General features: G+C 35.9%; 2 protein-coding genes and 1 pseudogene across 5 annotated transcripts; 1 reads left to right on the top strand and 2 right to left on the bottom strand.

Moving 5' to 3' along the window:
- Positions 1-2,378: 2,378 nt before the first annotated feature.
- LOC103341938 (putative pentatricopeptide repeat-containing protein At3g11460, mitochondrial pseudogene) lies at positions 2,379-5,897 on the bottom strand (annotated as a pseudogene). Of its 2 annotated transcripts, none has more exons than XR_016126014.1 (2): positions 5,462-5,897; positions 2,379-4,301 (listed from the first exon to the last, which is right to left on the bottom strand). The product of XR_016126014.1 is annotated as a putative pentatricopeptide repeat-containing protein At3g11460, mitochondrial pseudogene, transcript variant X2 (transcript). The 2 variants fall into 2 exon arrangements; XR_016126013.1 differs by having other exon boundaries at positions 2,379-4,060; positions 5,462-5,895.
- Positions 5,898-5,974: 77 nt separating this feature from the next.
- Positions 5,975-9,164, top strand: LOC103341939 (Pectin lyase-like superfamily protein). The gene is made up of 9 exons (XM_008245485.3): positions 5,975-6,371; positions 6,857-6,988; positions 7,116-7,286; positions 7,379-7,399; positions 7,543-7,750; positions 7,968-8,049; positions 8,127-8,235; positions 8,372-8,488; positions 8,635-9,164. The coding sequence occupies exons 1-9, from the start codon at positions 6,150-6,152 to the stop codon at positions 8,959-8,961; spliced, it is 1,389 nt and encodes a 462-aa protein (XP_008243707.2). The 5' UTR covers positions 5,975-6,149; the 3' UTR covers positions 8,962-9,164.
- Positions 9,165-10,991: 1,827 nt separating this feature from the next.
- On the bottom strand, positions 10,992-13,552 carry PDF1A (peptide deformylase 1A). 2 transcript variants are annotated; one of them, XM_008245488.3, is made up of 5 exons: positions 13,054-13,552; positions 12,618-12,707; positions 12,440-12,507; positions 11,600-11,888; positions 10,992-11,427 (listed from the first exon to the last, which is right to left on the bottom strand). In XM_008245488.3, exons 1-4 carry the CDS (start codon positions 13,474-13,476, stop codon positions 11,648-11,650), a joined length of 822 nt encoding a protein of 273 aa, XP_008243710.2. In that variant the 5' UTR covers positions 13,477-13,552; the 3' UTR covers positions 10,992-11,427; positions 11,600-11,647. The 2 variants fall into 2 exon arrangements, with proteins under 2 accessions (XP_008243710.2, XP_008243708.2); XM_008245486.2 differs by lacking the exon at positions 10,992-11,427 and having other exon boundaries at positions 11,442-11,888; positions 13,054-13,551.
- Between the last annotated feature and the right edge of the window lie 356 nt (positions 13,553-13,908).

Raw genomic sequence — 13,908 nt, 5'->3', positions numbered from 1 at the left:
CACATATGTACTTATTTTTCATGTTTAATACACGTTTAATTTTACACAAGTTTCTATAATACACACAAACTTCACTTATTATACACATAATTTCCACATATTATTGATGAAAAGTAATATATACTAAAATATATTAAAATAAATTATTGTAAAATATTACATAATGGCCAAATTTTTCAGTTGTAATTGCCAAAATTATCATTTTTCTATTAAATAGTTCGACCGTGCGGCCATACTAGTTTTTATTTTATTTTATTTTATTTTTTTATAAAGTAAATCGTATAGTTGCACGGCGATACTCCAAATTTTAATATTTTTTCAAATTAATAGTACAGCCGGCTGCTAAACTCCGTTTGTAATTTTTTTTTTTCAAGAAAATAGTATAGCCATCCCTCTATACTCTGTTTTTAATATTTATTTAAATTAATAGTACAGCTCGGCAGCTATGCTCCTTTTGTTTATAACTTTGATTCAAATTAATCGTATAGCCGCACGGCTATACGCCGGGTTATTTTTATTTTTTTTCCCAATATAATAGTATAGCGGATCGGCTATACTCTGGTTTTATATTTTTTCAAATCAATAGTATAGCCGACCGGCTATAATATGTTTCTTTCAAGTATTTATTCATATTATTAGTATTTCCAGGGTTATTATTCGTATAAACAATTTAGTATTTTCCGTTCAATACTCGTATTATACACGTAAGTACATATTTCTCAATAACACTAACATTTTCCATATAATACTTCATGTTGATTTTTTCTAGAGTTATTATTCGTATATTTTCCCGTTAAATACTTGTATTATACACGTACGTATGTATTTTTTAATAATACTGCCGTTTTTCTTACACATCTTAAAGACTCAGTAAAATATAATTTTTTTTATCTTATAAAAAGCAAACATAAAATACAAGTATGTACGTATTTTTCATGTTTAATACACGTTTATTTTACAAAATTTTCAATAATACACACAAACTTCACTTATTATACACATAATTTTAACATATTATTGACGAAAAAAATATATACTAAAATATTAAAACAAATTATTGTAAATGGCCAAAATTTTCAGTTATAACTAGTCAAAATTATTATTTTTCTAATTAATAGTACGACCGTGCGGCCATACTAGATCTTTTTTTCTTCTTTGTTTACGTAAATACTATAGCCGCGCGGCTATACTCTGATTAAAATTAATTGTATTATACTTCTTCTTTTTTTCTAAAAAAATAGTACCCGAAAGGAATTTAAAATTAAACAAGAATCTGTGTTCACTATCTATGGAGTGGGGTGACTATCCTTAATCTCCTCTTCCCGGCCCCCTTTCTTTTTTGCCCTTTTTTCCTTGGCAGGAGAATCCATTTCTTTTCTTGTATTGTTTATTATGATTGATCTGTAGTTCAAGGGCACTCTTCTTAATCCGAGTTTGAGATGGAATAAGACCCAGACGTGGAGTCCCGGTCCGCCGAGAAGGAAACTAACTAGATTCTTATCTCGGATTCATCGACAGGAAAACACAAGAGCTCAGTGCCTTTCCTCCCAGAAATCTCCATTTTAATGGTTCCTCAACCTTTTCAGTGATTTCCATAGGTTCGGTAAAGGAGGGGCGGCGAGCTAGACCCTGCTTTTAATATTTATTCACATTAATAGTATAGCCGCGCGGCTATACCATGTTTTTAATATTTATTTAAAAAAAGCCCCTCATAATATTACAATTAAGATTCGATTACCTTACATGTACCACAAAAAAGTTGATGGGATGGAAGATAAGTAATTAAATAGTTCTTTAGCATTATGAATTAATTGTTGGATTAGTTAGATTTGCATTAGAGTATAAATGAACCACCCTCCAAAAGCATTTTAGCTACAATAAAAAATCTTCAAAATAGTGCTTCCCTAGTCGTTTGTCTTGGACTTTCTTTTGTTGTCATAAAACATGAACTTTGCAAAGGCTTTTTTCTCTCATATCTGTGGCTATTACCATTGCACTTCACAACTCTTATGAGGCCTCTGCACGCGAGTTATATGAGGCTACACCAACTAGTGAGATTCTTGGTTTTCTCACTTTAATTTGTAGTTTGTAGCATCTAAGTATTATTAAAGGCACATTTAATTACGTTATGCCTTGGATTTGAGACGTATCTCAAGTCAATTATGGACTACTGGGTGTTTATACTTTCTCATATGACAATGTGTAATTGGCTTAATGTACTGTTATAGTAATATTCTCGTTCCATAAAATTTCTTCTCATAAGATTAGCTCATACAAAATTGTTTCTTTAAGAATTTAATTAAATAATATTCGGAATATTGGAATTCCTCGGGGTCTTTGTAATTTTATTTTGTTTCATAAAAATTATGACGGGGATCTTTAGTGATGAAAAAAATCCAATTAATTTAAGTCAGACAAGATGCCGGAGATCTTGAACCTGAAAGAAAAGCATAAAATCTTCAATTTACCTCAACAAAACTTTGCCCAGGTAACTTCTTCAACAACTTTTTTCTCATCAAGTTCCTCAATCTAGCTTCATCTTCCCACCTACTAGCTTCAGCGTATATATTTGACATAAGAACATAGGATGTAACAGTTTGAGTATCTAAACGGGATAGGCGGGCTACCACAAGTTCGGCTAGCTCAACATTGCCATGTATCCTGCAAGCACTTAGTAAAGCTCCCCACACACCTGCATCTGGCTCAACCGGCATCGTCTCAATAAACTTATATGCCTCATGCAAGCAACCAGCACGACCAAGAAGATCAACCAAACAAGCATAGTGCTCTACACCAGGGGAGATCGAGTAGTCTTTAATCATGCTCTCAAAGTGCTTTCTTCCTTCTTCTACTAGACCTGCATGCCTACAAGCAGTCAAAACAGCAGTGAAAGTGAAACTATTTGGTTTAGTACCTTGTTCTTTCATCATAGAGAAAAGCTTGAGAGCATCATCCCCATGACCATGAGATGCACATGCCCCTATTATAGATGACCAGGACACAACACTTTTATGAGGCAATCCCTCAAATACATCCTTGGCCAGGTCTATGTTCCCGCACTTCGCATACATGTCAATGAGTGCATTTGTGATTGAAGCATTGGTTCCAAAGCCTTTCATTCGAGCCAGCTCATGCAACCATCTACCAGTGTTCAGTGCACCCAAGCTAGCACAGGCTGAAATAACACTGACTATTGTGATATAGTCATACTCTACATTTTCAGTTTGCATCCTACGAAAGAGCTTTATTGCATCAGTCCCTGCATTGTTCTGTTCATAAGCGGCGATCATTGCATTCCACGAGACCAGGTTTCTTACAACCATCCCTTTGAATAAAGATCTTGCCGTGTCAAGATTCCCACACTTACCATAAAATGCAATCAAAGCATTCATGAGTGCCATATCTGAGTCAACACCAACTTTAATTCCGCAACCATGGATTAGTTTTCCTAAATCCAAAAATTTTAAACTAGCACAAGCAGGGAGGATGCTGACCAGCGTAACCACATTTGGTTGGGTCCCTGAAGCCACCATATCTCGCAAAACAGATAACCCTTCTTTATAGAACCCATTTTGCACATAGCCTGCTATCATCGCAGTCCAAGAAACTATGTTCTTCACAATCATGTCACTGAAAACAATCTCTGAGTTCAAAGTTTCACTGCTTTGTGCATACATACTGACCAAAGAGCTCTGAACAAACACATCTGAATGAAACCCATATTTAATAATGTTACAATGCACTTCTTTCCCTTCCCTCAAAGCCAACTGCACTGTGCAGGAGCGAACCACAAAAGGGAAAGTATAATTATCAGGGGACAACCCACTGTGATGCATGTTTCTATACAAAACTATGGCTTCATGGCAAGGACCCCGATCAGCATAACCCCTGATCAAAGTGTTCCAAAGAAATGCATCCCTTTCGGGCATTGTGTCGAACAGTTTTCGTGCATAGTCCATGGTAGGGGCCATGGAAGATGCCAAAGTAACAAGCTTTGTGGAGAGGAGAAGGTTTTGGTTGGATCCATGTTGGAAGATTAGAGCATGGATGCACTTAAGGTCTGAAAAAGAAGAGCAAGAGTTAAAAAAGTAGTTAAAAGGGAGGGAATGGTAGTTCCTGGGAAAGAAGTGAAATGGGACAGAGGTAATAGGTTTGAGCTTTCCTAGGAGTGGACAGACAGAATAAGCACACATGAAATTTTGGCATTGGTTTTAAGTTTTGGACTATGCAACTTTCATAGTCCAAGGGACAAATCTCTATTTTTTAGTCCAAGGCGCATGCACTCCTGAGCAGCCTGAAACCTTGGGTCAGACACAAGAATTAGAATTTTATTTATTTATTTATAATATTAATAAAATAAAATAAAATAAACCCAAATAAGAAAGAAGAAAACAATGAAAGATGAAATAACTGCAATCACTGGCAGTGGCCATAAACTGTAAGATAAGTCCTAAAACCACTTGAAAATTTGATATATCAGTCTAAGCATTCTGAATGATGCTCATGGAGCAGCACTAGTTATAAAACACAATTGATCTGCCCCATAAGTACCGAAAAGCAATCAAATCTGTTTCAAGATGCCAACCTGAAGAAAAAAATGATAGCAGTCTTATGCGTGTAACACGAAAAAGAATAACAAGCATGCAAAAGAGCACCCACTTGAATAATTCCAATAAAGCTCTAAAAAGAAAAGAGCAAAACAATATAGTTCAGAGCACAAGATAGCATTACAGATCTGTGACTTCCAATCTCAAACTAAAATTATAGAGTGAGGCAAATGTTTCATGTTTGTTAATGAACAGGACATATTAACAGGTGGTATAGGATAGTATGGTATCAACAGAATTAAATCAACGATCAACGTGCATTGTGGGACAGAATGCTAACCTACAGAAATCAAGATAGTTTCCTGTGTCACTTGAATTAAAAGAAAACAGGTATGGAGCCTAAACTGTTTATATAGTGGTGCAGCCGGTGCGTATTTAACGGTACCAATTATCATCTCCAAATATAACCATTGAGAGCTTTTGTATTGAGTATTTTTGACCTGTGCTTTCCTGAAGAGCAATGTGAAGAACATTCCTTGAAGTAAATTCATTAACCATAGGAAAGCCTATTAAAGATGATTTTGATCAGCTTGCTTTATAATTTCCATTTTTCCTGCCTTGTGTGAATTAATAGGCAAAGCACATGATTCCTTGATTCATCTTTACCCATCTCTAAAATTACCAATAAAAGTAAGCACTACGCAAATCATCCACATTCTTATGGAATATCATGCTTAAATGTGAATCAGATTTTTTTAAATTAAGTAATTGCATCCACATTATCAGTAATTACACTATTTCACAACATAAAAACAACAGGCAAATACAATTAATTCAGGAAGAAAAAAAAACTACATTAAATCAACCAAGAATGAACAAAAGTAACAAATGAAATCAAAGCAAAAATAACAAACCTCCAGGGCCTGAATGGAAGCTTCCAATTCAACTTCCTAGATTCTAATCTCTTGCTCAGTGGCTTCTTTGGTGTGAACGCTAGCTTAGTGTTATCGGAACTCTTCAATGGATTCTCCAGGAAAGACAGTGGAAATCTGAGAGAGAGCGAGAGAGAGTCGACGATGACTTAATATTCAGTTGAAGATGAATTAATGTTGCGGGAAGTGGAAGCCATGGGAGCTGCAGACGAGATAGTCGACGAGGAATTAATGTTCAGTTGAAGATGAATCCTATATCAATTTGGGCCAACCCGTGGGTTAAGCCCGTTATTTGAGCCCAATCAAAATGAGAATATCTGATTGCCAAAGTATGGTTCCTGCGATAATTGGGTTGTCTGTCGTTGATATTGCACAGTCCCGCACAACATGACCTAAGATGTTCATGTTGATTGACATTTCATCAAGGAGAAATTCAAAGCCGACATGATTTAAAAAAGAAAGAGAAAAAAAGATACTAACAAAAAGGACCATCATTTATATAAAAAAAATTAACCTGCGACTTTTTATTTTTTGTTATTTTTTTATAATCCGATAAACAAAGACCGACACTTTCATTTTTGAGTAATTAAATTAAAACTTACATTAGTGTCTTTCTGGGCTTATTAAGATTGATGGAAATCTTCAGATCTGTCTGCCATGTTCTGACACAATGAGAAGCATTGGATCTTGCCCAACTGCTTCAAAATGTATAATTGTTCTTATTCACATGCTCTTTCTGCTGGGTAGCTCAAATACTGCAAATGGAGAAGATTTTGACTCTTTCTTACAGCTCCCACAATCCGGGTCGACCAGAACCCGACCCAAATCCAAGAGGGTTCTTTTTGTTGGTGATTTTGGTGCAAAAGGAGATGGCATCACTGATGACTCTAAGGTAACAAATTTCAGTTCTTTCTGTGCTGAGCTTTTAATGTGTATATATTGATCATCTACTAATTATGTCTCCATTTTCTTTCCTTTTCTCTGGTTTTGGAAATTCTAATTTTGGGTATAAGAATGATGACATTGCTACTTTAGTGTTGTTTCAATGGTCAATTTATTAACTGAGTGATTACAATTCATTGTCTATGTGGTTAGGTAGAGTTGTGAATTGAACGGAAATTGAATTGTGCCCATTTTGCAGAACCATGATTGACTTAAGAAATTTGGTATTAAATCCCCTATTCAAAGTTTGCTGCAGAATTAAATCACTTAATAAATAACTTATGTAGGACATCGACAGCCGTTTATGCTTGATGAGATAGCTATGGAGCCTCATTTTGTGAGAATTTAGCAGGCCCCATTCTTGCGCATTATTTTGCACAAACCTATTAGTGAAGTCCCGTGTCCAGGAATGATATTTTTTCCCATTCCCTTCAGGCTTTCAAAAATGCTTGGGAGATAGCTTGTTCATTGCCCATGCGTATGAGAATTGTAATTCCTGTTGGAAGCACTTACCTTGTCCACCCTGTCGATATTGCTGGACCGTGTAGATCAAAGGTTACTTTAATGGTATGATTCAATTCTCTTACATCCCTTCTAATTAGCAGTATTTGGATGATAATGTATCTATTGTTCAGTTGATATTTGTCATTCAAAAATATCTGCATTCACTTTAAAAGACTGCATGTCTTAATAGATCTCTGGTACCATTGTTGCTCCCAAAGATCCGGATGCTTGGATTGGTTTGAATCCACGTAAGTGGCTTTATTTCCATGGAGTGAACCACCTTACCCTAGAAGGGGGAGGGAGAATCAATGGGATGGGACAGGAGTGGTGGACTCGGTCTTGCAAGACCAACTCAACAAATGTATTGCTCTCTTGACCCTGTAAACTTATGTTTCATTTAAAGACGATTCTACCTGCATCTGTCTAAAACTAGCTTGAACTTGTTTGTGGCAGCCATGTCGACATGCTCCAACGGTTAGTGCTTTCTTATTTTATGAGCAAGCAGTGTTTCGTTTCTTCTCATATTGTTTTCATTTTACTTCTGTTATTTCACTTGAGAAAGTTTCTTGTCTCTGATGGTTTCATAGCCTTAATTTGGGATATTAAATACATTCCAGGCGGTTACATTCCATAGGTGTAAGAATTTGAAGGTCAAGGATCTTATGATTGTCAATAGTCAACAAATGCACATGGCATTCACTAACTGTATGCGGGTAGTGGCATCCAATCTCAGGGTGATGGCCCCTGCTGTTAGTCCCAATACTGATGGAATCCACATTAGTGCATCAAGGGGCGTTGAAGTCAAGAACAGCATAATAAGAACAGGTCAGTTATCCAAGGAAACTGTTGCTAAATTTAAATCTATTCAGTGTTCTTGATCCTAGAACTATATCTTCTTTTTTTCTCGAGTTGTTGCAGAGAAGGTTGTTACTTGTTACCTTTAGCAATTAGATGTTGATTTTTGTGCCAGTTTGCACATCTATATGCATTGTAAGTTGTAACTCATTCATTATCTTACATCAAGTTCTTATACTCAATCCAGGAGATGACTGCATTTCAATAGTCAGCAATTCTTCACGAATCCGGATTATAAATATTGCTTGTGGCCCTGGTCATGGCATAAGGTAAATATTTACTTTCATTTAGGCTTCACTCTGGGAATCATACGTACACCTTACTAATTTTCAAATGCCTTCTTAAGCATTGGAAGCTTGGGAAAGTCAAACTCTTGGTCACACGTGCATGATGTATTGGTTGATGAAGCATTATTGTCTAACACGGACAATGGAGTGAGGATCAAAACATGGCAGGTAATTTTCTTCTCTAAGTTCTCTGTTCACATGCACACACGAGGCATATGTACCTTTTTTCCTTTTTCTCCTTTTCTTTTCTTTTGATCTGAACTAATATGTAGTTGATTGAAATTGGGTTTTCTGACACCATCAGGGAGGTAGTGGTTTTGCCTCTAACATTGCATTCCGGAATGTGTTGATGGACAATGTATCAAATCCGATAATAATAGATCAATATTATTGCGACTCTTGGCTGCCATGTCTAAATCAGGTATGGAATTCTTATCATACTTAGGATGGAGAGGGTTCTTAATTGTCCAGGCAAAACAAAGAGCGTTAGATACTACTCCCTCATCATATATTTTTTGAGCTATCCAATGTAAAATATACTAACATCCGAATCCTGAGAAAATGCAGAGTTCAGCAGTAAAGGTGGAGAATATATCCTTCGTGCACGTTAAAGGGACTTCTGCTACAGAAGAAGCAATAAGTTTTGCTTGCAGTGATGACTCTCCATGTGAAGGATTATATTTAGAAGATATTCAACTTCAATCATCCATTGGGGGAATTACAAGATCTCTTTGCTGGGAAGCTCAGGGCTCAAGTTCAGGTTCAGTCGACCCACCCGCTTGCTTTTCAAGTTTTTCGAGTAGTGAAAACTTCATGAAGCAGAAAGTCAATCCACAGACCATTCATTCACAGAGGTTAGCCAATCTGAACTATGGAGGAAGGGCAACCCAATAGATTTGTGGTAAATATCTACCTATATAGCTTATAAATTGGATTTTATTTTTATTTTTATTTTTTGGAATCCTTCTTGTTCTTGAAGGCATATGGGATCCTTGAAGCATTTTTTCCTTGTACATCCCACTATAACAAATTTGTTTGAAGAAAAGAGACCTTGATGATATCCATGCGTTGAAATAAATGGTACATATTTTATCTTATGACTCTAATAAACTTTATTTCTACATATTTATGTATATTGTAAATAAATAAATAAACTTTGGAGGGAAATATTTTTTTTATTATTCGTTTGTGTGTTGCCTGTTTTGGTTCTATGGTATGTTCTGCAATGTTCATGGTTAAGAAGCTTATGATGAAATGTGCAACTGGTTTATTTATTCGCACGAATAGAGAGAAAAAGTGTTTACAAATTTTGAGAATGGAATAGTTTGGGAATGGCCAAGTGAACTTCCTGATGATATTTACAATTTAAAGAAACAAAAGAATACCTAAAAAGCACCGAACCGATGACAACTGAGAAAGAAGAGTTTAATTTTGTAAAATAAAAGGCAAAGGAAGTTGGGTAAACTGAAACATAAGGAAGGAGTTGGGTAAACATTGAATGGTAAAACATAATAATCAAATTAATGCATTATGTAAGTTAGGCCAATTTTTCAGGTCCGCTCCTTCGCATTCAAGTTCGAGTCCATTCCCTGTAGATTCTTAATTGAGTTATTTACACAAACTCTACCTGAGGTTTTTAGTGTTTTCACAAAACCCCTTAAGGTTTTAAAAATTACAAAACATGTCTTGAGGTTTCAATTTGTTTTCACAAAACCTCTTTTCATTGATTCTACATCCAAAAATTTGATGATTTCATACATAAAAACTTTTGCAAATAACAAAATTAATCTCAACGAATGTATGTGCAATCTAATCTTAAATGCTAACTTTGTCATTTGAAGAAATTTTGTATATAAAATTATTAAGTTTTGGACTAAAAATCAATGGAAATGGGTTTTGTGAAAATAATTTAAGACCTAAGGGGTGTTCGTGTAATTTTTAAAACCTCAGGGGTTTTGTGAAAACACCGAAAATCTCATGAGAGTATTAGTGTAAATAACTCTTATTAATTTAAGAAACTTATAAACTTCCTATGCTCTCCTCCACTTGAGATTCCTTCTTTGCCTTTATTTTTTTCTTTTATCTTTTTCTGGTCGAAGCCTTTATATATGCTTAGCAATAGGTTAGTTTTGCTTTTTTATTAGAAAGCTCAAGAAATATTGAAGAGTCACCGCAATGCGCCATATTATATAACATTATTACAGGAGATTTTGTGGGCTTAAATCTTCTGAAAATTATCAATAAAAACTGAGTGAAATGTGATTTTTAACACTGCTCATGCAGTATTTAATATTATTAGACTATTTTGTTTGGCACTGTAATTTACTCAAATCTACCTGTCTCAGAAAAATTCTATATATAACAAGAGTTGCCGTGGTTTATTTCATCCAATATCACTTGTAGTGAGCTTTTCAAAATAGTGCTTCTTAGCTAATTAGGTTTTTTTGCCATCATAGAAGATGAACTTTGCGAAGATTGCTTTTTTCATGGGCCTCATCGTTGGTTTTGCACTTCTCAATTCCCCTGAGGCCTCTGCTTTACGAGGGGTTGCCCTAGTTAGTGAGATTCTTGCTTTGTTTGGTTTTTTGTTTATAATAGAAGCGATAATCTAAAATCTAAGAGAGAGGGTGTTTCTCACACTTACACACTATCAAGGTGCTACGGGGATTCTGAGACCACTGGTCTCCTTATTAGTGCACATTACATGGTGACCGATATTTATTTCTTAACGGCATAGATTTTGACTAGCATATGCAAAATTATCTCTCTAAGAAATTAGTACCAAGTCCCCTTATCTAGATTAAGTGTTCCAACACTTTTTTGAATATAGATTTATGCCCATAATCCAAGTTCCACAACTCATTCTTGTGGTGTGGGTCATATGTTAAATGAGGTGACGAAATTTTACTGTTACAATCTCAATCGAAATCGAAATCGAAATTTTCGTCTAATATTATTCATGTGCTCATCAGGTACACAGATAAAATTGTCATTTCAAGCAATAAACTCTCATTTGACCTATAAATCAAGCATTACAACACTGCACATATGAGTACCAAGTACAACTATAATGAAATTTCAATTTGGACTGAGAATGATAACATGATTAACATTAACATATGACACACAGAGATACATGTATGAGTAATCCAATTTAACATTAGGATCAGATATCAGCAGGAAGCACTTTTAGATAATTACACTGATTTCTTTTATTTCTTTTTCCACAGAGCCAATTCTGCATGGCACAGAAACGATGATTCACAAGCAAGGACCAATGAATGGCCTTCGGAACATGGTTGGTGGCATTGCGTGATTGAAGAAAGGCCTTTCACATGCGTGGAAGTGCGTGCAGAGAGACTAGTATATATAAATTGATGTCCAATAGTAAGCCATTTCCAATATATTAGAAGATTGCACAAAATTTCACATCTATTTTGAAATCATAAATTGATCTCCAACAGTCATTTGCACTAAAAGAGACCAGAATCAATTGCATACAAATTCTGAGTATCGCATATGACAGCTTTACCTTTGCATTTTGTAAACTGGAGTGCCTTTCCATAGCCATAGATATAAGCTAGCGACCTCCAAGCTTGGGGCACCCCTCAGCAAGAGGTAAATCCAAGTTTTCAACAGTTCTAAACGTTCTAGGGACCATCTTATCCACATAAAGAGTTCCCTCCAAATGATCACACTCATGCTGCAAAATCCGAGCCTGCCAACCTGAAGCACTTATTTTGATGGGCTGGCCATTTCGATCAAAACCTGAAACCTCAACATCAAGGTTTCGCTCCACCACTGCTCTGAATCCATCAACACTGCAAAACATCACGGTGAAAGAAGAAATTACCAACCTTAGATAATTTGAATTTTCATGGACATCATCATCAAGGTCTAACTCACATGCAAATATTTCTTAAGTAAGTTGAGCACCCTACACAAACAAAAGAAACAAGGATACCAAGATGATGATCCTATGTTCGTTTTGCTATGTCCCAATGATGGAGATCCGCAAAGAAAACGGTGATTGCCAAAAGAAACTACTGAATAACTTAATAACACAACGCATATATTGCTCATCATTTGATGTGGTCTTTTGTAGTCTCTTGCAATTCCTAGTTTTAAAATTTCAACCATTGAGATTAAAACTATTTACAAAATGAGGAATGTTGATAATGCAGTAGCATCATGTTTCCTATCAGTTTGTGAACTAGATATAATTCTGTAATCCAGGGACTCAAGGAAGAATAGGGCATCAAGGAAGACTCTGTTCTCCTCAATGGGGATGATTCATTGACCTTATGTTCCAAACTTAATTATAGATTTAGCTCGTTTCTGGCCAACAAAGAAAACCAGTTGTGTCCCTTACCTTAAGCACCCTTCAAAGAATACTGCAGTCCTGTTGCTCTTCTTTTGAAGCTTTGGGTTAAGAATCACCTGCCTCAAAAACAACAAAAATAAGTTGTAATGGTCAAGTGAAACCTTTTCAATGCTAAGAATTAGTATGTTACGAGGATGTTCACCTCTCACACACATTATTAACATACCAAAAGATCAAAAGGCCGTCTATCTTGAGCGGCAGTCTCTTCCTTGGGTGCATAACTAATATATTCCTTTGTATCTTCCAAAACTATTATCTGCAGAGATGAGAAAGAAATTTTTGTTACCTGAATTAAGAAGTTGTTTTGTTAAATGCAAGACTGATTTCGTTAAAGGGACTGAGTTCAAATAATATTGACATCAGTAAATTCAGCAATGTAGCTTCAATTGAACTAAGATTTAACTACTCAAAAAGGTATATCTACTGTTTAAAGTTAACCCTTCCCAGAAACCAACACAAGGGGACAAAAAGAAAGCTACAATTTTGCTCCTTCACCGTATTTTCTCAGCAGCCAAACAAAAACGAATGATAAAACAGAGAAAGAACTGTCAAAAATTGAGCCATTAAGGTGAAAAAACTAAACTGAAAAACCCAAAACTGACCCTCAAGGGAATTCCAATTTGAGGAGCAGCAAGACCGACCCCAGGAGCCTTCCTCATCACCTTCACCATATCATCAATTATCTTCTGGATCCTCTCCGACCCAATATCCCCTGGCTCAACATCTTGGGCCGGTTCGTGCAAAACTGGGTCACCCGCTTTCACTATATCGGGCAAGCTCGTGCTTTTCTTCTTCTCTCCCAGACCCAGAAGCCAACCCGCTTTGGCAACTGGAGAAGAGCCTGAGCTGTAGCTTTTCCGAGTCGGGAAATGTGTGTTAAAGGCCAGTTCCGGGTTTAGAGGTCCGGGGTTCGAAAAGTGTATTCGGGTTTTCCGAAATATCGGGGTGATTGTTCTGGGTTGGAGGCATTTTTCGGCGAGAGATATCGGGGCGAGACGAAGTGAGAATCGGTATATGGTTTCCATAGCCGTAGTCTGGATTTGCAGGACAGGGTTTAAGGATGTTGTGAAGGAGATAGTGTCGTCCGCTGCTTAAATCAAACGACAGAATGCATGTCGTCGTCGTTCTGGCACTTAACGACAACGAAAGTGGTGTTCACACCAAGCATATTCTTTTCTTCTTCTGTTTTTCAAAGCTAGTGAAATTAGGGAGTTAATCATATATATTTAAATAAATTAATTGTAGATCGATGGAGCATAGTTAAGTTATGACTATTGTAAATGTAAAAATTGATATATCATCCCCCATCCTCATAGTGTTTGTGATGCTTGCATCACCTCCCTTTTGGTTTCTTGGTGTTTGGTTCTTTGGGCTTTAGGTTGTTACTAGAAATTTATTAAATTAAACGTTATTTTAAACCTTGTCAACAAAGATAATTTATATTTGGCAAAAAATAA

The sequence above is a fragment of the Prunus mume genome, linkage group LG4, assembly GCF_029339155.1.
Source record: "Prunus mume cultivar Tortuosa linkage group LG4, ASM2933915v1, whole genome shotgun sequence".
In the NCBI taxonomy this organism is placed as follows: Eukaryota; Viridiplantae; Streptophyta; class Magnoliopsida; order Rosales; family Rosaceae; genus Prunus; species Prunus mume.
The sequence above is the reverse complement of the archived record's forward strand: the minus strand, read 5'-3'. Positions and strand labels throughout refer to the sequence as shown.